Source organism: Erythrolamprus reginae, chromosome 3 (assembly GCF_031021105.1).
Source record: "Erythrolamprus reginae isolate rEryReg1 chromosome 3, rEryReg1.hap1, whole genome shotgun sequence".
Classification (NCBI taxonomy): domain Eukaryota; kingdom Metazoa; phylum Chordata; class Lepidosauria; order Squamata; family Dipsadidae; genus Erythrolamprus; species Erythrolamprus reginae.
Window position 1 is genome coordinate 96,802,619 of NC_091952.1, and position 21,033 is coordinate 96,823,651.

The following is a 21,033-nucleotide window of genomic DNA, read 5'->3' on the forward strand; positions in this document are numbered from 1 at the left end:
AGGTTCAAGAAAAAAGAAAAATGTTAAAGAAAAATAGAAAGGGAAGAAGAATAAGGAAATGGCTTCCAATATTATTCACAGCAGTTATAAGTTCAAATATTTTATTTTATTTTTATTTATTTATTTATTTTGTCAAGCATGTATTAGATAACAGATATAAGTATAAACATTTATGTATTTATTTATTTATTTATTGTATTTGTCAAACAAGTATAGAGTTATAGTTTGTATTAACATAACAAAGTATAAAGACAAAGTATAAGGATAGTAGGACAGAAGGACAGGGATGGTCGGCACAATAGTGCACTTAATGCACACCCCTTACAGACCTCTTAGAAAAGGGGAGAGGTCAACAGTAGATAATTTAAGGTTGAATATTTTGGGGTTAGGTAAAGAAACAATAGAGTCAGGTAGTGAGTTGCAGGCATTGATCACTCTGTTGCTGAAGTCATGTTGATGCTCTTACGCATGCACCTTAAATAAATGTTAATCTCTCTTTCTAAAGTTATTTATCACTCTTCTTTCTATAATCAATCCCATCCAATTATCAAAACCACAAATCAGAAATTCATTTTTCCATTTTTCACAAAAAGTCCATTACGTACTTCCAGTCAGCAATAAATGTACTGTAAATGATGTCTTTTCTGTAATCAAAAAAGTTAAAATTGTCAATTTCAGCAAAATATGTTAGCTTTACCAACCATTCTTCCATTTTGGCTAATGTTAAATCTTTTCATCTCTGTGTACAATCTCATTTGTAGCCATGATCTATTGAGTCAATCCTGGTGACTATAGTTTTCTTGGCAACATTTGCAGAAGTTGTTTGTTTGCTTGCTTGCTTCTTTCTTTCTTTCTTTCTTTCTTTCTTTCTTTCTTTTTTATTTCTCTCTCTCTTTCTTTCTTTCTTTCTTTCTTTCTTTCCTTTTTTCCTTCCTTCCTTTCTTTCTTTCTTTGTTCATTTGACTTCTATGCCGCCCAATCCCAAAGGACTCAGAGCGACTTCCAATAATAATATAAGTGCAAAAACAAATAGATACAAAACAATAAGAAGAAGTCAAATATAATATCTAAAACTATAAAACCCCTTAATAAAAAAGAACCCATTAATTACAAAACAGTCATAATCACATGCATACATACCGTTCATACAGTTTGGCCTTGTCAGTTGTTAGTTCATGACTCCCCAGGCCTGCTGGCAAAGCCAGGTCTTCGTGGCCTTGCGGAAGGCCAGTAGGGTGGGAGCAGTACAGACAACAGGGGGTAGTTGTTTCCATAAAACCGGGGCGGCCACAGAGAAGGCCCTTCCCCTGCAGTTCTGCCAACCTACATTGCTCGTCTTCCTCCCAAGGCTGAGAGAAATGACTGGGGCAAAGTCACCCAAATGGTTTTTGCACCTTAAAAGAGGACTTAAACTCACAGGCACCCAGTTCTGGACCAGGCATCTACAGGTGTCTTTTAACCACTAGAATCTAACCAATGCAAACCAAATCATCTTCCTGGATGACATAGTGGTGGCTTTATCAGGTTCCTAACCCAGAATTCACTCTTCCATCATCGTTTTATATCGCAGATTAAAATGAGTTTTTCTGTCTTAAAAAACAACTGTATGCTGCTTTACAATCTCATGGGCAAATATGTTTTTGGGTTTTGCCACAGTTGGGGCACATATGGTTCTGCCTTTTTCACTTTCCATTCACTGCTGGCTTTTCTTTACCAGCATATGCACCATTAATTGGGACCAGATCCTCTTTGGAAGCATACTTTTGCTTTCTTTCCCTCATCCTAGTTCATAAACATCCTAATATACAGTAATACAGCATTAAAAAAGATGAGTTTATCAATCACATGGACTAGGCAGAAACACCAGATTTGAATCGTCAGTCAATTATCAAAGCATGACATGTCAAGAATGCTAGAATTCCTAACGTGAAAGTACATTTTAGGTCTCGGACATTTCCTTAAATGCAGAGATGGGGAACTTTTGAGTTAGATGTCAACCACAAACCAACCATATATAGCAGGTGACAAATTTGGAAGTGGTGGTACAATTTTTAGTCAGCACTTAATGATGCTAAATTATTTTCAGAAGCTTTACTGAATGCTCCTTTTGTTCTCTGAAGTATAAATTAGGCATAATCAGAATAGCCAATCATATTTATTTATTTAATTATTTATTCAATTTTTATGCCGCCCTTCTCCTTAGACTCAGACTTAGACTTATGCGAAAAGAGAGACACTGACAATTTGACATAATGCACTTTTCACATCATCCTGATTTTGGAGTCGCAATTAGCACAATCGTTAGCAATTCCACACTTTTCTACCTCAGGACTCTGAAGAAAGACCAATTTGCAACTATTAAATTTATTAACACTTCTGGCTTTTCCTGAATTGCACATTCCAGATGTTTTGTGGCACCTGGTATGTTTCATTTTGGTGATAACAACATAGGAAAAACTAGAACTAACATGCAGATAAATAAAGGGCTTTGTTTTGTTTTGTTCTCTTTTAAAGTTGCTCTTGATGACTTCCTTGTCATGTAAATAAATTGTCTTGGTAACAATGAAATGCCATTCTGCCTTCTGGGATATTTTGATAGTCCAGTCAAGCCTACATAAAAGCAGAAAAATATCCTATAGTAAAATTCTACTCACAGCACGTTAGCTTGCTCTCTCCCAATCCTAAAAGTTGGACCAGGAATGTCCAAGTACATACAGATTTACTACTATATCAAAATGTTATCTCACCTAATTTATGGTGCCAACAATATAAGATTCCAATTTGGCAATAAGTGACTAGTAAATAAAACTCTGCTCTGCCATCTTAAAATTCTGCAACCTTAAAGCTAATTTGCTGCTATCCAAGATAATAGAACTTGGTTCTGTTGCTTTTATAAAGATAACTGAAAAGTCTGGTTGGAGTTTGTAGATAAGACAGATTGAGAGAATATCAGATTGTTCCAAGATCAAAATAAATATCTGGGCCATTTTTTATCTATTGAAAATAATGTACTCTGTACCTACATCTTTCTTTTCCCTTTCCCATGTTCCTATCATCTTTCTTTTCATTTGTATTTTATAATTTTCATAAAAAATATGAAAAGTAATAAACCTTCAAATAATGTTTGTGATTCACCTTATAGAGTCCAGCTGGCATATTCCAAAAATTGAAAATAAATTATAACTTTTTTAGAATTTTTTTTCCATCCTCTCACTGAAGAACCATATTTTTTGCACTGTAAGACACACTTTCCCCACCCAAAAAAGTTGGTGGAAATGTCTGTGTGTCATTTGCAGCTGGGGGGGAGGTGGGATTTGGTGTCACTGCCTGTCACCACTGCCACCATTCGCCACTGCCAGGGAACGCTGGAGCCTTTGCTGCTGAGCAGCTGATCAGCTGTTGGATCGGCCACCCAGAATACTACCGATCAGCTGTTCTAGGTGGAGAGGATCGCTACTGCCAATCGCCAACTATTGCTGCTGCCGTTCGCCACCGATTGCCGCTGATATCTCAGTGGAAATATGCGATGAACTGTGATAACGATGATTCCCACCGCCTAAAACAGCTGATCAGCAGTATTCTGAGAGGCCGATCCAACCATCAATCAGCTTCTTGGCAGCAAACACTCCAGCTTTTCCCTGTGGTGGCAGTAGCTCAGCTCAGTTGATGGTCATGGGCGCAATGGAGCAGAGCCCTTATGAGCCACATACTGAAGCTGAAATAAATATGCTGAAGCTGACCAGGATGTTCATTGTTTGCTTCAAGGACACTAGCCAGATGAATACCGGATGGATGTTGGGAGACAGGTTTTTTTTTCATGTTTTCTTCCTTTAAAGCTAATGTGCATCTTATGGTCCGATGCATCTTATAATGTGAAAAATATGGCATATTTCTCAGAATCCCTTCATATAAGAATAGTATAGGTATAGGGATTTCCTGTATTTTGGCCCCCTATCTAAACACACTTTAAATCTTACATTAAAAAAAAAGAAAAGAAAAGCCAGCACAAAACAATGGAAAAACATGATCTGGGATTAAAAAAAATGTTTTAGAAAGTTTCAGAATCATATTAGCTGAATGCTTAAAGATGTTGCTTATGGATTTCCGTTCAGATGAGTAAGCCATTCTGTAGATGCTCTCAAATGACCTTCCATTCCTACCTGACATACTTCTGGTTTGAAAATTAGCATTTATGGTTTTGGGGCTGAGCTTCTGTTCAGATAAAGCACGCTTCAAAAGCATGCCTCAGTTTGCAAAACAATATTGTGTTCCTTTTATTGCTTTTAATTTGATGCTCTGCTTAAGATACATTAGTTCCAGAGAAGATTTAAGAGCCTTTATCTTACAAGTCAATCAGCTGATAGGATGCCAGGACTAAATTCATTTCCGGTATATTCATACAGGCTGCTCTTCTGGTAAGAAAATGCTGACTGAGAGACAAGGTATTAAACAATTTTGGCTGTGGGAGTACTGTACTTTCTCACGGCTGAGTTACTGAGTGCATATCTGCTTCTTAAAAACATCTACAGTCATCAATACTAGTATAAGATAATGGCTTTCAAGTGATAAAACTTCCAAATATGTGATATCTCCCTACTTTGAAAATGAGAAGACACAGTTCCTATTGAGGAGCTATTCCATTAGGAGAAAGTCTGCTCTGATAAGAGCGGTGGTGGTGCAGTAGTTAGAATGCTGGCTGCCTGCAATTCGGCAATTCGAATCTCACCAGGCTCAAGGTTGACTCAGCCTTCCATCCTTCTGAGGTCGATAAAATGAGGACCCAGATTGTTGGGGCAAACCATTTACAGAGCACTGTGAAGCAGTATGTACAAGTTTAAATACTATTGCTATAACCTTGCTGGCGGCTTACTGCATTAGAAAGATTTTGGAAAAAGAACATTAAACATTTTTTGATCGGTGTCTTATTTTATTCTGAAATTAAATATTGTAGCATACCATTTTGATGCATTTGAACTTTGGTGTAGGAGAAGACTCTGGAAAATACTGTGGACAGTGAAGAAAAGTAACAAATGATTTATTAAACAAATTTACTCAGAGTTCTTACTCAAGTCACAACTAGGCTCTACTCATCCTGTTTGAGACACATTTTTATTTATTTATTTAGTCAAACATGTACAACATAGCAAGCATAGGTATAAACATAAACATAAGCAAAGTAAGTACAGATAAATGAGGACAATAGGACAATAAGACAGGGACCATAGGCATGATGGTATGCTTATGCACACCCCTTACAGACCTCTTAAGAATGGGGTGAGGTCGACAGTAGAGTCTAAAGTTAAAGTTTTTGAGGTTTGGGGAAGAAACCACAGTCGGGTAGTGAATTTCAGGCATTGATCACTCTGTTGCTGAAGTTGTATTTTCTGCAGTCAAGTTTGCAGTGGTTTACATTATGTTTGTATCTATTGTGTGCTCATATATTGTGGTTGAAGTTGAAATATTCATTGACAGGTAGGATATTGTGGCGGATGATTTTATCCTACATTTAGATTGGTTTGAAGGCTACATAGCTCTAAGTTGTCTAAGTCCAAGACTTCAAGTCTGGCGGCATAAGATATTCTGTTGCAAATGGAGGAGTGGAGCACTCTTCCAGTGAAATATTTATGGACTCTCTCCATTGTATTAATGTCTGAAATGCAGTGTGGGTTCCAGACATGGAGCATCTCCCTTATGAAACCAGGTTGCAATGCCTTGGTCTCTTCAGCCTTGAAAGATGGCATTTAAGAGATGACTTGATCCAAGTGTATAAAATCATGCATGGGATAGAAAAATTATTTTCTCTATCACACAATACTAGCGGGAGGGGGTACACCCTAAAGCTCATAGGTAAGAAAGTGAGGACAAATAAATGGAAATATTTCTTCACCCAGAGGTCATTGGTTTATGGAATTCACTTCCAGAAGAGGTCGTGACAGCTGTCAGCCTTGAAAGCTTCAAGGCAGGATTAGACAGATTCATGGACGCCAAGTGTATCGGTGGTTATTGAAGTGGATGTCCAAGTGTTGGCTGAGGCAGGCAGGATTCTCTTAGGTACAATTTGTTGGGGGTCAAGGAATAGAGGGTTTTGTCTTCTCTTTATGCTCAGGATTCCCATGTACAATTGGTGAGCCACTGTGGGACATAGAGTGCTAGACTCGATGGGCTTTGGCCAATTCAGCATAGCTCTTCTTATGTTCTTATGAAAAGTAAGCTGTATTCTAGGTTCTATCATATTTCATTGGAGCGAGGGGAGCATTTCAGAGGGAATGCTCCCTAGTTTTTTTTAATGAGTAAAAGGTAGGGAGGAAAGAAATATTTTCAGACTTGCGAGATTCTGTTAATTTAACCTTTCAATAAAGATAGAGTAAGTATTCATAGTTGTGCTTCTTATCTGGACTATCTCGAAGGGATAACATTAACTTCACTGATAGGTATCAGGCTGAAACTTGTGGTCACCTAAAATGGTCACCTAACATCAAAAAAGCATAACAAAGAATGTTCTTTCTGCGCCAACTCAGAAAGCTCAAACTGCCCAAGGAGCTGCTGATACAGTTCTACAGAGGAATCATTGAATCTGTCATCTGCACCTCTATAACTGTCCGGTTTGGTTCTGCAACCCAACAAGACCGACAGACTTCAGAGGAAAATCAGAACTGCCGGAAAAAACAATTGCTGCCAACCTGCCTTCCATTCAGGACCTGTATACTGCACGAGTCAAAAAGAGGGTGGTGAAAATATTTACTGACCCCTCACATCCTGGACACAAATTGTTTCAACTCCTACCCTCAAAACTCAATACAGAGCACTGCACACCAAGACAACTAGACACAAGAACAGTTTTTTCCTGAACGCCATCACTCTACTAAACAAATAATTCCCTCAACACTGTCAAACTTTTTACTAAGTCTGCACTTCTATTTCTACTAGTTTTTTCTCATCATTCCTATCATCCTTTTCCTCCCACTTAGGACCGTAAGACTGTAACTTGTTGCTTGTATCCTAAGATTTTTATTGATTGTTTCTTCATTGCTTATTTGACCCCTATGACAATGATTAAGTGTTGTACCACGATTCTTGACAAATGCATCTTTTTCTTTTATGTATACTGAGAGCATATGCACCAAGACAAATTCCTTCTGTGTCCAATCACACTTGGCCAATAAAGAATTCTATTCTATTCTATTTTATTTGAGCATTGGCCTAGCGAATGTTGTGTTTGCTCTAGTTAGCAGCGTAATATTGCTAACTAATAACTAAATCACTAGAAGACTGAAAAGTTAGGACATATTATCATGAAGAAAATATATGTGGCCATTAAGAGTCAGTAATGACCGAAACGATGCACAATTAATAGATCATTCTTAAAATCGTGCCCAAAGCAGCAGCGAAAGGTATAACTTCCAACGTCAGGGTTCATTTCCCACGCAACAGAAATTCACAGGAAAAAAACGAATTCCCTTTTAACATCCAGTTTCTTCTCTTCCTCATTTCGCACATGCGCAAATTATCTCCAACACCTGTCCCATTTTCGGCAACTATGAGGACACTTTGAGCATGCGCGTGTACATCTATATCTTTTGGCTGGTAAGGTTGGGTTTCGGGTTTTTTTCTTTTTCCGAGTTGCCTGAAAGACAATATAGAAAATGGTTGTCCGTAATTTAAAAAGAAGGACCATACAAATCAATATCGAGATTATATTATGCTTAGAGCGTTTGATTAAAAAAACTGAGCCGCGACACGTTTCATCGCACAGGTACGCAGAGCACCTGAAAATGGGAGGGGGGGGGAAATAGGGAAAGTTTGCGCATGCGCACTAGGCAAACGGCGGATAACCCGGAAGAAGAACGAAGAAGTGAAAGGTCAAGTATCGAAACGACGGCATGGCGGCCGGCTCTGAGGACAGAAAACCTATTCAGGGGAGACCTGATGCTGACGCCACGAACGAGGTTGCTTATGGCGAGAAGGCTCATGGAAACCCCGCGGAACCCAGCCAGGCCGCGTTCCCGCCGACTTTTAGCGTCTCCGAAATTAAGAACAAGCAGCGGCGCCACTTCATGTTCCTTCGATGGAAGCAGCAGCAGAAGAAGGTGAGAAGGAAAGGGGGTAGGTCGCAGAGCTTTGAGTCGCTTTCGCGTTTAAGCCCGAGCTTGCTCATTAGGAATGAAGGAGGGTGGTTGGTAGTCGGGTAATGAATTGGGAAGGGGGGGGGGGGGACAGGTGTTCATAAAATAAAGAGAGATGGATCCCTTGAATCTTAAAGCTGCTCGATGGGGACTCGAGATTGATGCAAATTGTTATCCTAGGAAGCATGAGAAGAAAGAATAGGAACTGGATCAGGGTTAGGCAAAGTTGGCTCTTCTGTGACATGGACTTCAACTCCCAAAATTCCTGAGCTAGCAAGATTGGCCCAGGAATTCTGGAAGTTGAAGTCCACAAGTCATAGAAGAGCCAACTCTGCCTACCCCTGACCTAGATATTCAGCACCCAGACTTGGAAATGTGTCTTCATACTTGGCAACTTTTAAGACTTGTGGACGTCACCTCCCAGAATTTTCCAGCCAGCTAAAAGTTGCTAGCTGTAGAATTCTGGGAGTTGAAGTTCACAAGTCTTAAAAGTTGCTAGCTGGAGAATTCTGGGAGTTGAAGTTCACAAGTCTTAAAAGTTGCCAAGTTTGGGGACCCCTAGTTTTAAAGCAATGCATGGTGAGTTTTCTTCTGCAGGGTGACATGTGACTAATTTTTAAAAATAATCTATTTAATTTCTTTTGTTCAACTTTCTCACTCCCACAGGAAAAATTAGCCCTTAAGAAAAAGAAGAAGAAGGAGCGGGAAGCCCTTGGAGATAAGGTAAAAAGGAGGAGTGAGTAACTGAGAAAGAGATACTTAATTAGATCAATTGTAACTTAGCAATAGCATTAGCATTTAGATTTATATACTGCTTCACAATGCTTTACAGCCCTTTCTAAGCGGTTTACAGAGAATAAGCATATTGCCCCCAACAATCTGGGTCCTCATTTTATTGACCTTGGAAGGATGGAAGGCTGAGTCAACCTTGAAGCTACTGAGATTAGATCTCCCAAACTGCTGGCAGCCGGTGATCAACAGAAATGGTTTGCAGTACTGCACTCTTAATCCCTGTATCATCACCAAGGCTCTGAACTTGCTCTGGCACTTCATCCTAAGAGGGGAGTGGGGAGCCCACAAACAGAACACCGTTTATGGATTTCTGTGAATTGCTTCATCTATTACTAAATGTTATGTATAACTATCATGATTGGGAATCAATGATAGCCTTTTCTTCCACCTTCTCTGTATGCTGAAATTCTAAATTCCAATTTATGTCTGGCTATGTCAAGAATGACTTTTTTTCCTTTTGAACCCAGTTATATCTTTCTATTTCTGTAGTGTAAACAAAGACATTTTTTCTAATCCACTTTCTTGAAAATATGAATGTTGCTCCATTTTTTATAAGATCAAAATCCAACATTCTCTGGTTTACAGTATTCTTTTGTGATGTCATTAGAATTGTAATATTAACTGTGGTTGCCAAATTGATTTATTTAAAGGCATTAATAGTGATACTTTTATTTTCAGTTTTTTTAATGACCCCTAGAAAGGATTTTGTCCTTTTTAAAAACTTAATATCTGTACTGCACTACCACTCTGAAACTTTGGCTACTAATTGGGTAATCTGCTGTTTTCCATTTATGCTGTTCTGTTATTTATACATCTTTCAGAAGATAGCTCAAATCTCCTACTTTTTTTCTAGAATTTTTGATGCTATTACTAATCTACATCAGTATTCTTTAAATGGAATAGTTGTTCGATATGGCATTTATCAATTTCAGATCTCAACTTTTGTTTTATAGGCACCACCAAAACCAGAACCAAAAACCATTGAAAACCAGCGCGTATTTGATGAAACCACAGTTGATCCTAATGATGAAGAGGTAGCTTTCTGTAAGCATTTTAAAGGAAACAAATGCCAGATAAATAGGCAGTGAATTTGGGCGCATATTTACACTTTTCTGTAACATATTGTAACAATTGGCAGGATGGTTATGTGAAGTTCATGCATTCTTCATGCTTCATCATCTTCAATATTTAATTCTTCAGACTCTTCTTTGCAGAATGTTTTTTTAAATTGTAACAAGTATAAATACTGATAGACCTATTGATTTTTATTTTTAATTGGAAGGTTCTGATACATGCAAATTGACTATATCACTGCAATTTCATACAAATGTCATTATTATATATACCCAGGTTACTTTAGATGATGCTACCGATGAATTTGCTCCTTACTTCAACAGGCAAACTGTTCCCAAAATTCTTATCACTACATCTGACAGACCTCGTGGGGTAAATTAACTTTTTAAGATTGATATTTTGCTTTGAAGAAAATATATACTTAAAATATGGATTGTGGAATATATTAGTTATAATATACTGTTCTGTAAAATAGTTTGTGTGTGAAAGATACAATGAACAGTAAAAATTTAATGATTATATAGCATTCAGTCACTTGCTTTAAATTGTCTGGATGCTGTATTATAGCCAAAATTGATTGAGATAAGTCATTGGTAAACTTAAAAGCTTTAAGTTTAAATAAGCATTGACTATTTTTTTAAAATTGATCAGTGAGAGGAAAGGTAAATATTTTACAGAATTTACTGCCAAACTTGGATGTATTGTTATATTTTGTCAATACGTCACTAATTTCATGAACTGCAGATAGCAGTGTTTATCTTCTTATAAAAGACTACCTAAAATGTGTGTATATATGTATAATGAATTATATATATATCTGAATTACATTTGAACTTTTTTGTTTTGGTAGAGAACTGTGAGATTCTGTGAACAGTTATCCACATGTATTCCAAATTCACATGTTTATTACAGAAGAGGACTGGCTTTAAAAAAAATTATTCCACAATGTATTTCAAGGGATTTTACAGATTTGATTGTTATCAATGAAGATCGCAAAATACCAAGTATCCTTCATTAAAACTATGCAGTGGTATTTGTATTCACATCTCTATTAGAGCAGTATATTTACTCTTGGATTAGAAGAGAAGGGGTTTAGTACTTATTTCTGTATGGCATGTTTATTAAAACTGAAGCTGGACATGAAAACCAAAAAAATGTTTTATAGTATGGATTTTCTGGGGAAATGTTTTCTACAGGAATTGCATTAGTAATAATTCACGTTTAATTATACCTTAACATACTTGAAATAGATGGGCTTGTATTAAGTCATTTGCCTGAAGGCCCAACTGCTCATTTTAAGATGAGCAGTGTTCGTTTACGAAAAGAAATAAAGGTGAGTTTACTTCAATAGTCAATTTCTCTGTTTGGTAATGTTAACATTTAATACAATGTTTTCATCATTAACTTTTAGCGAAAAGGAAAAAATCCCACAGAACATCAGCCTGAAATAATCCTGAATAATTTTACAACACGATTGGGCCATTCCATTGGTCGCATGTTTGCTTCTCTTTTTCCTCATGATCCTCACTTTGTTGGCAGACAAGTAGCTACATTTCACAATCAGCGTGATTATGTCTTTTTCAGATTTCATAGGTAAGAAAGCATTTGAACATTTATGCTGCAGGCGATTTTTGTATGATAGCTTTGTTAATGCTGTGTATTGCTTTTAACAGATACATCTTCAAAAATGAGAAAAAAGTGGCCATTCAAGAACTAGGCCCACGTTTTACCCTAAAATTAAGATCTCTTCAAAAAGGAACTTTTGACTCCAAGTTTGGGGAATATGAATGGATTCACAAGGTATTATCCCTCAACATAGCATTACAGAATTCTATATGCTTCTAGTCTGTAACCCATGTTAGAGACACTAGCCTTCAAAAGAACTTTTGTGGTGCCACAATGCAGTGAGTTGTCAAAAGCATAATACTGTATTCAAAATATAATTGAAAAGGAACAGATGTCGTAGTGCTGTGAATGTTTAGATGGCCTTTAATACAATCATAAAGCCTTGCCTATTTACAACAATACTGTTCAAGTATTGTTCATTGATGTATCCCTACATCAATGCATTTTAAGATTATTTGGAAAACCAAAGGTTTCAAAAACAGGTTATCGGAAGCAGATCAAATAAATAGGAATTCTGTGTAAATATACAAGCTGGTGTGGTGGAGGGAGACAAATGAAGCTTTTACACTTGTATTACATATTGAAAAGATTTCTACTTGAGTTCAACGCTTCAAGGTGGTCAGAAAATGGGACTGTCCCTCGATGAAGGGATGTATAAAAATCTGACGACTGCCTGTATGTTTAAATCATGTCCAATAAAACTTTATTAATGGACATTCTTGTTTGGCAGTAAGAAGTCTAAAGGTCTTAAACCTAGGCTGACTTAAGTTTATTGTGATATAATTATTTTCATTCCAGGTACCTTAGTTTATTGCTCCATAATTTGAATTGTATTACAGGAATTTACAAATATTCGTATATTTGTAGCAAATTATAATGAACATTGCTGTTTTTCAGCGCCGTGAGATGGACACAAGCCGAAGAAAATTTCATTTATAAGAATTAACAAAGAAATGCCATTTTTGTATTTTTCACAACAAACGTTTCTGAAATACCTTGAAGATATTCAGGTTATACATGGAAACACCAATACCACCTCTGCGAACATGGCCATGACCTTATTCTCTTCAAGGCTGAAAATTCAGTTTTTATAAATAATACAAGACTTCAAGTAAGAGGAAAGAGACTGCATCAGCCACTATCTCCTTTTGTTAAGAAGTTATGGACCCTTCTCTGAAATAATGCTTTGTAATTTAATTCTTTCATATCTCATTCTGAATTAAAGTATATCTAGTTCCGGATCTTTAAATAAGGTGGTTGTTTTAATTAGATTTATTTTGTATTTTGTTGAATGTATTATTTGCCATTTTACATGTCAAATACTGTTATCATATATTGGTGAGTGTTCAAGCATAGTTCATTAATGCAGAAATTTCAGATATAGTGGCTATCTGTACAAACAGTAAACTAAAGTTATTTTAAAATTAAATAAGGAACTGAAATATTCTGCCAAGTGCCTATCCAAGAATAAATGGGAAATGAATATAATTTTTTAAAAAGGGAGAAGAAATTAGTAATAGTGGAAATTCTGTCATCTATAATCACAGGGCTTCCTTGAGTGAAATAAAACCAAAGTTCCCTTGAATATAATCTGACCAATACTATTCAATTCATATGCAATTCTAATCCACAGATTAATCTTAAATGCATTAATATTTACATACATATAGGTATTACAAAGCAGTTCCCAGTTTCGACACAATGCTAAACTACACTCCGTTTTTCACTACTGGTAATTGTCCCTCTGATATACAAAGAAAAAAAGGATTTTAGATATAAAACTTCAATTCCTCATTAACAGTTACAGAAGTGCCTGAAAAATAGGGCTTGAACACCTCAAAAACCAAGATCATGGTTGTCACAAAGCCATTAATTTACCACTGATAACTTCAGAAGGCATAGCACTAGAAAAAGTTGAAAGGATCATGTACCTTGGTTCTAACATACGTAAAGGAGAACATGACCACTGAAGTCAAAATGAAAAAGATATGCAGTCATGACATAAGCCTAAAATTGAAAATCAGGCTTGTCATACTACATTTTTTATATCCTCTACAGAGTGAAGAATTGGTCTCTGACAGAAAGCCATTTAAAGATACTAGAAGCATTTGAAATGTGTATTTACAGGCAGCTATTACGTATAAGTTGGGTTGAAAAAAAATCAGAGATCAGGTGATAAGCCATCTGGTAAAGCCAGGGAAATTATTAAAACCATAAAAAAGCGAGTTAGAATATTTTGGACATTTGAGGCAAAAAAAGAAAAAACGGCATACTTCACTTACTCCTCCAAGGAAAGATTGAAGGCAAATGAGGTCCTGGCAAAAGAACCTGATGGCTTCAAAATCTAAGAGACTGGTTTGGGGGGGGAAAGTACTTTTTAATGTTGATAAAATGGGATCACCAACATGATTGCCAAGGTCTGATGATGGATATAGCACAAGACAGTATAAAACAACTATACCTTAAAAGTCACTGTGTTCAGATAAATCAAAAAATTAAATTCAATGGTCTCCATGGAATAAATGGTTTCAAATAAATATGATACTCAACTAAGCATCACCTCTACACTTAATATAAACTGATAGCTTGGTTAACTTGGATCTTGCTTTGATGTGCCAGGCATGATAATTATGCACCTGTGAATAAGAAAAACTATATATAGCCAATTATTCAAGATTATGCAAAGTTTGTTCTGAAACTAAGAAATCCACTCTTATGTTCTGTTATATATTTAGTCATCAATTTTAATCCTTTGATTTCCTTTTTGACTAATTTATGCCACTCTAGCTTGATGTAAAACGAAACAAAATTGTACTAGATTGGTAAATAGTGTATAACAAGGCATTTATTTTTTTAGCTTTATAGAAGGATATTAACAATTTAGGATGCTTCTAAAGGCAAATACAGTTTACTCCAAATTAGTTATGACTATATAACAACTAAAGTAGAAAGATCAGGAACTATATTGATTGTAAACTATTAATTTGTTTAGATAATGATGCTATCTTGTTTTGGAAAAGCAGAAATATTTTTACAAAATGCACTAACTTTTACAGTATTTTTAGAACAATAGTGAAGCTTTGGATACACAAAGTATTAGGACAAATTCAAATACTTTACGCTAACATTAAAAATCATGTCAACCCTTTATTGCTTGAATATAAAATTGATTCCCTCACAACACAGAGTAATAGCAACTAGCATACAGTTTGTTAGAGAGGTAGATTTTAAGGGCGTTTGAAACAATAACAATGTTACAAGCTCAAAGTTGGCACATTAATACAAAGTTTCTGTACAGGTTCCAAGCCATCTTGTTTCATTTCCATATTCAACATAATCAGCTAGGAAAAGTTGTTAGATCTGCAAGAAATAGAATAAACTCACTGAACAAAGCTAACCATAATATTTAAATTGTATGTTACTTACAGACAAATGTTTAAACTTGCGACAAAGTTTTAATAGTAGTTTACAATACAATATAGTAAATCAAAATAAGCCACAGAAATCAGTTGCTGGCCATGTTCCTTTATAATGCAAGCTAACAAAAGTGAGCATTACTTAGTGGCTAAACTTATTCCTTTTATTGGCTTCAAAACCAAGAGAGGACACTAAAACAGTGCAAGGCGAGGTTCCTAACTCCCCTTTCTAAGATTTGTTTCCCATTATTGCATACGTGTGTATTTCAAAGACAGATGGGGACAAAATGAGTTATTCCATGCTTTGTTACAAAAATGCTAATTTAATTTCACCAAGGAACAAATTAGAAGGGGAAGACAATCCATATGGTAAAGATGATCCAAGTATCAGCAGAGATGGGTTTTTTTCAACAAACGATCTGCTTTTAGTTTGTTTGGTTGTCCAATGCTACTTTAGGTCAGGCTGAGCATATTTGGCAGTTATGTCTCATGTAGTGACTATATTAAATTGCTGTTAACAAAATCCCATAAAGAAGAACTAGCAGAATACATATGTAAATCTAATCTTTTAATATTCAGCAAGGACTTATTTTAAAAAAAACCAACCCACAAACATGAGACTGCCAATTCCATTATTGTCCTAATCAGTAATAAATGAATACTCATTCATTATATTCATATGAATATAATAATATTCATATTTTTATATATTTGTTGTTCAGTCCCCATGGGGGGAGTATTATTATTTATGTATTTGCGGTAATTGGAAAAGGGAATGTTAGGCTAATCTCTTAAGTAGATTTTGTGTGATTGAGATGATTGCATATCAATAAGAACAGAACATCTCTATTCTAGTCATTGACCACAATAACAGTTTGAAATAGGCTTACATGGAAAAACAGTAATTAGGAACAAAAAATGTAGCAATGAAATATAAGCCAAGATGTTTACTAAAGATTAAATCATTAACTTACAAGCTACTTTGCAATGGTATAAAGGAAAAACATTTGGTCAAAAATGATATTTATATAAAATTACCCATTTAAAATATTTTAAAATATAATTATAATATGCAATATTTTATAAAATTGCTGAATTACATCATTTGTTTCTAAGTGGATTTGTGCATAATAGTCACCTTTCATTATGTTTTCCAATAATGTAAGGTCTGAAAGAAACTGTCAGAATTTTAAAGATATGTCTGTCAGAAAAAAATTCCCATAGGATGTTTGGTCTGCCAGGAAACTTAGAAGTGGAGATCAATCAATAGAGGTGACAAAATACCATCCAGAAAATGGTTAATTCATGGCAAAAAGGACAATAAAAGAAAATCAATAAATAATGAAATACAAAATGGGCAAATTGTATTAAAACCACTACCGGGGGTAAACTACCAATAATTCTGGACTTTCAATGGCTATTGGGACTGGAATTTCTACTGCTAACTGATGTCGTAAAACACAACGACATCACTTAAAGATGGCAGTCTCTGCAATCTAGTTTGCTGTGATTAACTGAATCCCACAGTTATTAGCTAAGGCAAATATCTTCTGGCTCCCCACAGGTAAGGTCAGTGGACCTACAAGACCAACCAGGCCAGCGGGCAGATAAGTGGATGCTGCTGAGTGGGGGAAGGAGGGCCAGGGAAGATATAAGGGCGTGACAGACACAATACAGATCAAGCAAGGTGAACTAGGCTATATGTGACAGGTGCAGATTGGGAAGGCTGCAGGGACATGTTTTATGGGTTGGACAGGGAGCACAAGAGCACAGATCAAACAGAATGCAAGGAGTGAACAAGGTGCAACATGGGTTTGGAAGTGTGGAAAGAGGTGTGGTGCACAAGTGGTCAGCGCAAGCAGAGGGACTGAGGGGCTTAATTTTGTGTTTATATCCTATTTCCAGAAACAATTTCTGATTACTTTTGCAACTGTGATCAAGCAACACTGTGTAAGATTGCAAAGGGGAAAAAAGTTTAGAGGTCACCCCCCTGCTCTAGGTAAAGTGAAGTAATAGTTAACTTTAAAGCTTTACAATAAAAGATTCCAGTGGCTCACCAAATCAGAGAAAAGAACAGACTTTCTGAGGTCTGAATGGATTTGTACTTGATGAAACTCCTGTTAATAAAGGATCATGATGTGCATTTTGAAGGCAAAACTGCTTCAGATCAGCTGCAGCTTGTGAAACCTATGAACAGAAAACCACATTTATATAACATAATGGATTTTATTAATATAATTAATATTGAAACTCATCAGACATTAAGTGTTTTCCCTCCCCAATGACCATATAGGTGTACCTCAACTTATAACCAATAATTTAATACCATTCAAAGTTACAACTGACCTACCTAGAGCTACTTGCAATTTTTGAGGTTACAGCAGTTGCAGACACACCTATGGTCACATAATCACATTTTGGGTACTTAGCCAACTGGTTCACCTTGACAATCATTTGCAGTATTCTCTGATCCTTATGTTTTTTTGCCAGTTTCTCATGTTTTTTCCAGATACTGACAAAAAACAGATTGGGAAAAATGGATTCAGTTAAGTCAGGGGTGTCAAACTTAAGGGTGGTTAGATCTGGCCCATGGGGCTTACCTGAAAATAGCAAAGGACTGCTCCGCAGTGCCTCTAGCAGCCAAAATGGGGCACAGAAGCTGCACAACACACACACACACACACACACACACACACACACACACACATGGCTGCCCCATTTTTGGCCTCATGCAGCATTCTGGCAGCCAAAACAGTTTGGCCAGCAGAAGGTATCTGTCCCATCTTCCGCACCCCCACCAGTAGGACAACTACAATGCTGATCTGGCCCTCCAAGAAATCCAGTTTGACACCCTTGAGTTAACTGCTGTGTTTGCTAAACAACTATTGGAAAAATGATTGTAACTTCAAATGTCTTCACATTATACCTTAATTTATGACTGCAACAACCTATGACTCTAATTCCAGGCTCAATTATGATCATAAGTCAAAGACTATATGTACAATAGATTAATTACAATATTGTCCAAAATTATCCTATCAACATTATATAAGAACATTTGAGATTGTAAAATGCATATCCTATCTTCATACAAAAACATCTTCACAAGCAAACTGTTTATTGTCAATGGAAGGAAACCCCCCAAATCCTTGCCAATTAATATAATTCTCAGATTCAGCCTTTTAAAATCACCAGCTTTTAAATCCAAGTCTTTTACAGTTGCAGGTGTTGTATGTCACTTCCTGACTATAGCACAGTAACAATCAGAAACTGCAATATTTGTTCTTGATGTAACATCAAATGAAAATTTAGTCAGTTTACTAAGGTATATTAAAAGTTCAGTAACTGCTCAACAAGCTAACTTTCAATATTAAAATTCATGTTTGGCTATTGTCAGAATTCTTGTAAAAGAATTGAAGGGTCTCAGGTGCTTAAGAAATGTGTGTTAGCAAGAGTACTATTTCATTATGAGTCTTCCTGATTACTGAAGAAACAATGTGTTACAATTCAGGTTTTGAAGATGATGAAGATAGTAGCAAGCAGTATTATTAACGAAGAAAGCAAAATATGTTTTGATTCAGATTTGAAAAAACAAAACCCAGCAAAGAATTCTTCCTTTTGAAAAGCTTTTCCTGGCCAATAACTCACTCCCCAAGTGAGTTGCAAGGGTGGAGTCCCAAGTTGGCTTGCCAGATGGTGTTTATTCTTTTCTTCAAAAAAATCTCTAGATCAAGATGACAAACTTGCCTCCTTTCTTTCAAAGCGATCTGAAACCTAAAACGGGTAACCCTGAACGAACACGCAAAAGGATCAGAATCAGCAAAACTTGATCCAAGCGGAAAAACTGGACAATGCAACTGAGACTGATTTTGGCAACACAATGCTGTCCTGCCAACTCCCCCAGCTTGGGGAAAAATATGATGGCAGGGGGGGAACTAGGGTTGGTTCATGATAAAATGTATTTATGATAAAATTAAGAGCAGCTGGCCTAAGTATGGCTCCCTGCACATATTATGGTTAGGGCTGTTTAAACCAGAGTTAAATTGTTACAGCAATTTCATAGGCCAAGTATTTCTTCAATTTTTGTCTCCAGAGACCCTTTCCCAATTCTCTCCTTTAAAAATTACTGAGATTTATGCCACCTCCTCCATGAAAATGATGCAGTTGTAAATTTGGGTTTAAGGTGTATATAAAAGAATTATATTTACATTCATTTCTTTAAATCAATCAATATGTGATTATTGGCTTTTAGTACACATTCTTTGTGGTTTATTTGCAGATTTTATAAAAATACAAAAAAAAAACCCCTTAAACGGAGAAGCCCCCACAAAGGTTTTCTTTGCATAGGTTATTTTTATCAATATTTAACTGGATTAAATTTAAAACTAGGGCGTTTACTTTCCTAAACTGCCCGATTTCAATACTGTTATTATTCTTCAACCTAACTCGACGAATAATTTCTTATTTCGCGGAGCCCTCTAAGAGGGTCCCTCAGGAATCCTAGGGTCAACCCTTTAAGAAGTACTTTAAAAGCGGGGGCGACACTTTTTATAAGTCCTCAGGTCCGAGAAAGAAAGTAAAAAGTCTGTGAGGCGACCGAAGCGCTCACGCAGCATTTTCCCCCGAAGGCGCTTAATGGCGGCCGAGCCAGGACGGCCTTGGTCTCCGCCCCACTCCGGGGCTCACCTTCACGCGGCTCACGCTGGCCTCGAGACGCAGCTGTTGCACCACTTTCTTCATGGCGGCGACGTTGGAGGCGCCGGACATGGCCCCCTCCCTCACTTATCTTCAACTCCGCGCGACGTCGAACCCGTCAAAGAGCCGCTGCTGCTGCTGTTGGCAAAAAGGGTGGGTCGCTGTGCGTGTGTGGGGCGGGGGACGCGGTGGGGGGTGTTTCTCGGAACTTTCGGGCAAGTTTCCGGCGCTTGGAAAACTCCCCCGCCCATAGACTGTCTCGAGAGGTGGGAGGGAGGGAGAGAGCGAGACAGAGAGACTCAAGCCTAGCGCGCGCTGGCAGACTTTCCTGCGTAAACTCGGCCTCGCGCTTTCCCCCTCCCTCCTCCTCCCCCGAAGCGGAAGTCGAAGTTGCCCGTTGAAAACTTAAAAAAAGTTTGAGAAGCTTGAAGAAGGGGGCGGGGCTTCGAGATCCCAGTCTCGAGCGGCGGAAAAGGAGAAGGAAGTCGCGTCTTTGGTTGCTGGTGGGACGCGCCCGTGCGACGTGCTTCCCCCCCCCCCACCTCCGGCTTCCTTTTGCTAAGTAACTTTGGAACGTTGCCCGTGCGTTCTCGGTCATTAAAAGGCGGGCTTTTGTTACTGCCACAATTGGGGGACGGAACCTTTGCAAAAAAAAATAAAATAAAATAAAATGCATGGAGTCGGGTTCCTTCTTTAAATTGTATTTTATGAAATTATCGCGCTAATGTCGGTGCGTGTGGGCGAGCCTGTAAATTCGTTCATGTTCAAGCAACACACAATCAGCAAAAATGTTACATACGCACACACATAGTCCCTAGGGACTTGGGCGGCGTACATCAGCAAAAATGTTATATGCACACACAAACACACATTCAATTTGTATGCCGCCCAACTCCTTAGGGACTCACAACCAAAAATAAAACATGCTATTTATTTATTTATTTATTTATTTATTTATTTATTTATTTATGTATTTGTTGTATATGCCATCCCTCTCCGAGGGCCGGGGCAGCTTACAACGCAATATTAAATATAATATTAAAACAATTTTAAAACAATTTAAACCCAACAATTAAAAAAACACGCATAATATTTTAAACGTCGCGTATGGTTTCTCTCCTCACGGCTGTCAGTTCAAACAATTAGCTTGGGTGTGTTCTATGTGCGCGCCAATTAGGCACAAAAATTCGAGACTTGGGACTGGAAAAAATTACAATATAATCTGCAGATGGCTACGCTTTATGTATGGTCTGTATGAAATGTATGATTGTTTTTTTATTATATTAAGGGTTTTAAATTTGTTTTAA

At 37.0% G+C, this 21,033-nt stretch overlaps 2 protein-coding genes across 2 annotated transcripts; one reads left to right on the plus strand and one right to left on the minus strand.

The window, feature by feature from the left end:
* The first annotated feature begins 7,537 nt into the window (after positions 1 to 7,537).
* Positions 7,538 to 12,864, plus strand: RPF1 (ribosome production factor 1 homolog). The gene is made up of 9 exons (XM_070746241.1): positions 7,538 to 8,087; positions 8,790 to 8,846; positions 9,869 to 9,949; positions 10,266 to 10,361; positions 10,840 to 10,993; positions 11,240 to 11,322; positions 11,401 to 11,582; positions 11,663 to 11,789; positions 12,513 to 12,864. Exons 1-9 carry the CDS (start codon positions 7,881 to 7,883, stop codon positions 12,552 to 12,554), a joined length of 1,029 nt encoding a protein of 342 aa, XP_070602342.1. The 5' UTR covers positions 7,538 to 7,880; the 3' UTR covers positions 12,555 to 12,864.
* A 1,578-nt stretch (positions 12,865 to 14,442) lies between these two features.
* On the minus strand, positions 14,443 to 20,094 carry GNG5 (G protein subunit gamma 5). The gene is made up of 3 exons (XM_070746242.1): positions 19,718 to 20,094; positions 17,089 to 17,218; positions 14,443 to 14,975 (listed from the first exon to the last, which is right to left on the minus strand). The coding sequence occupies exons 1-2, from the start codon at positions 19,796 to 19,798 to the stop codon at positions 17,093 to 17,095; spliced, it is 207 nt and encodes a 68-aa protein (XP_070602343.1). The 5' UTR covers positions 19,799 to 20,094; the 3' UTR covers positions 14,443 to 14,975; positions 17,089 to 17,092.
* Between the last annotated feature and the right edge of the window lie 939 nt (positions 20,095 to 21,033).

What these genes read in the sequence shown, in the direction of transcription:
- GNG5 (XM_070746242.1), bottom strand. Translation starts at nt 19,798, where the DNA reads ATGTCCGGCGCCTCCAACGTCGCCGCCATGAAGAAAGTGGTGCAACAG. An exon ending in CCAGCGTGAGCCGCGTGAAG is followed by an intron (nt 17,219 to 19,717) that starts GTGAGCCCCGGA and finishes TTCTGTTCATAG; the next exon opens with GTTTCACAAGCTGCAGCTGA.
- RPF1 (XM_070746241.1), top strand. Translation starts at nt 7,881, where the DNA reads ATGGCGGCCGGCTCTGAGGACAGAAAACCTATTCAGGGGAGACCTGAT. An exon ending in CATCTGACAGACCTCGTGGG is followed by an intron (nt 10,362 to 10,839) that starts GTAAATTAACTT and finishes TTGTTTTGGTAG; the next exon opens with AGAACTGTGAGATTCTGTGA. An exon ending in GTTTACGAAAAGAAATAAAG is followed by an intron (nt 11,323 to 11,400) that starts GTGAGTTTACTT and finishes ATTAACTTTTAG; the next exon opens with CGAAAAGGAAAAAATCCCAC.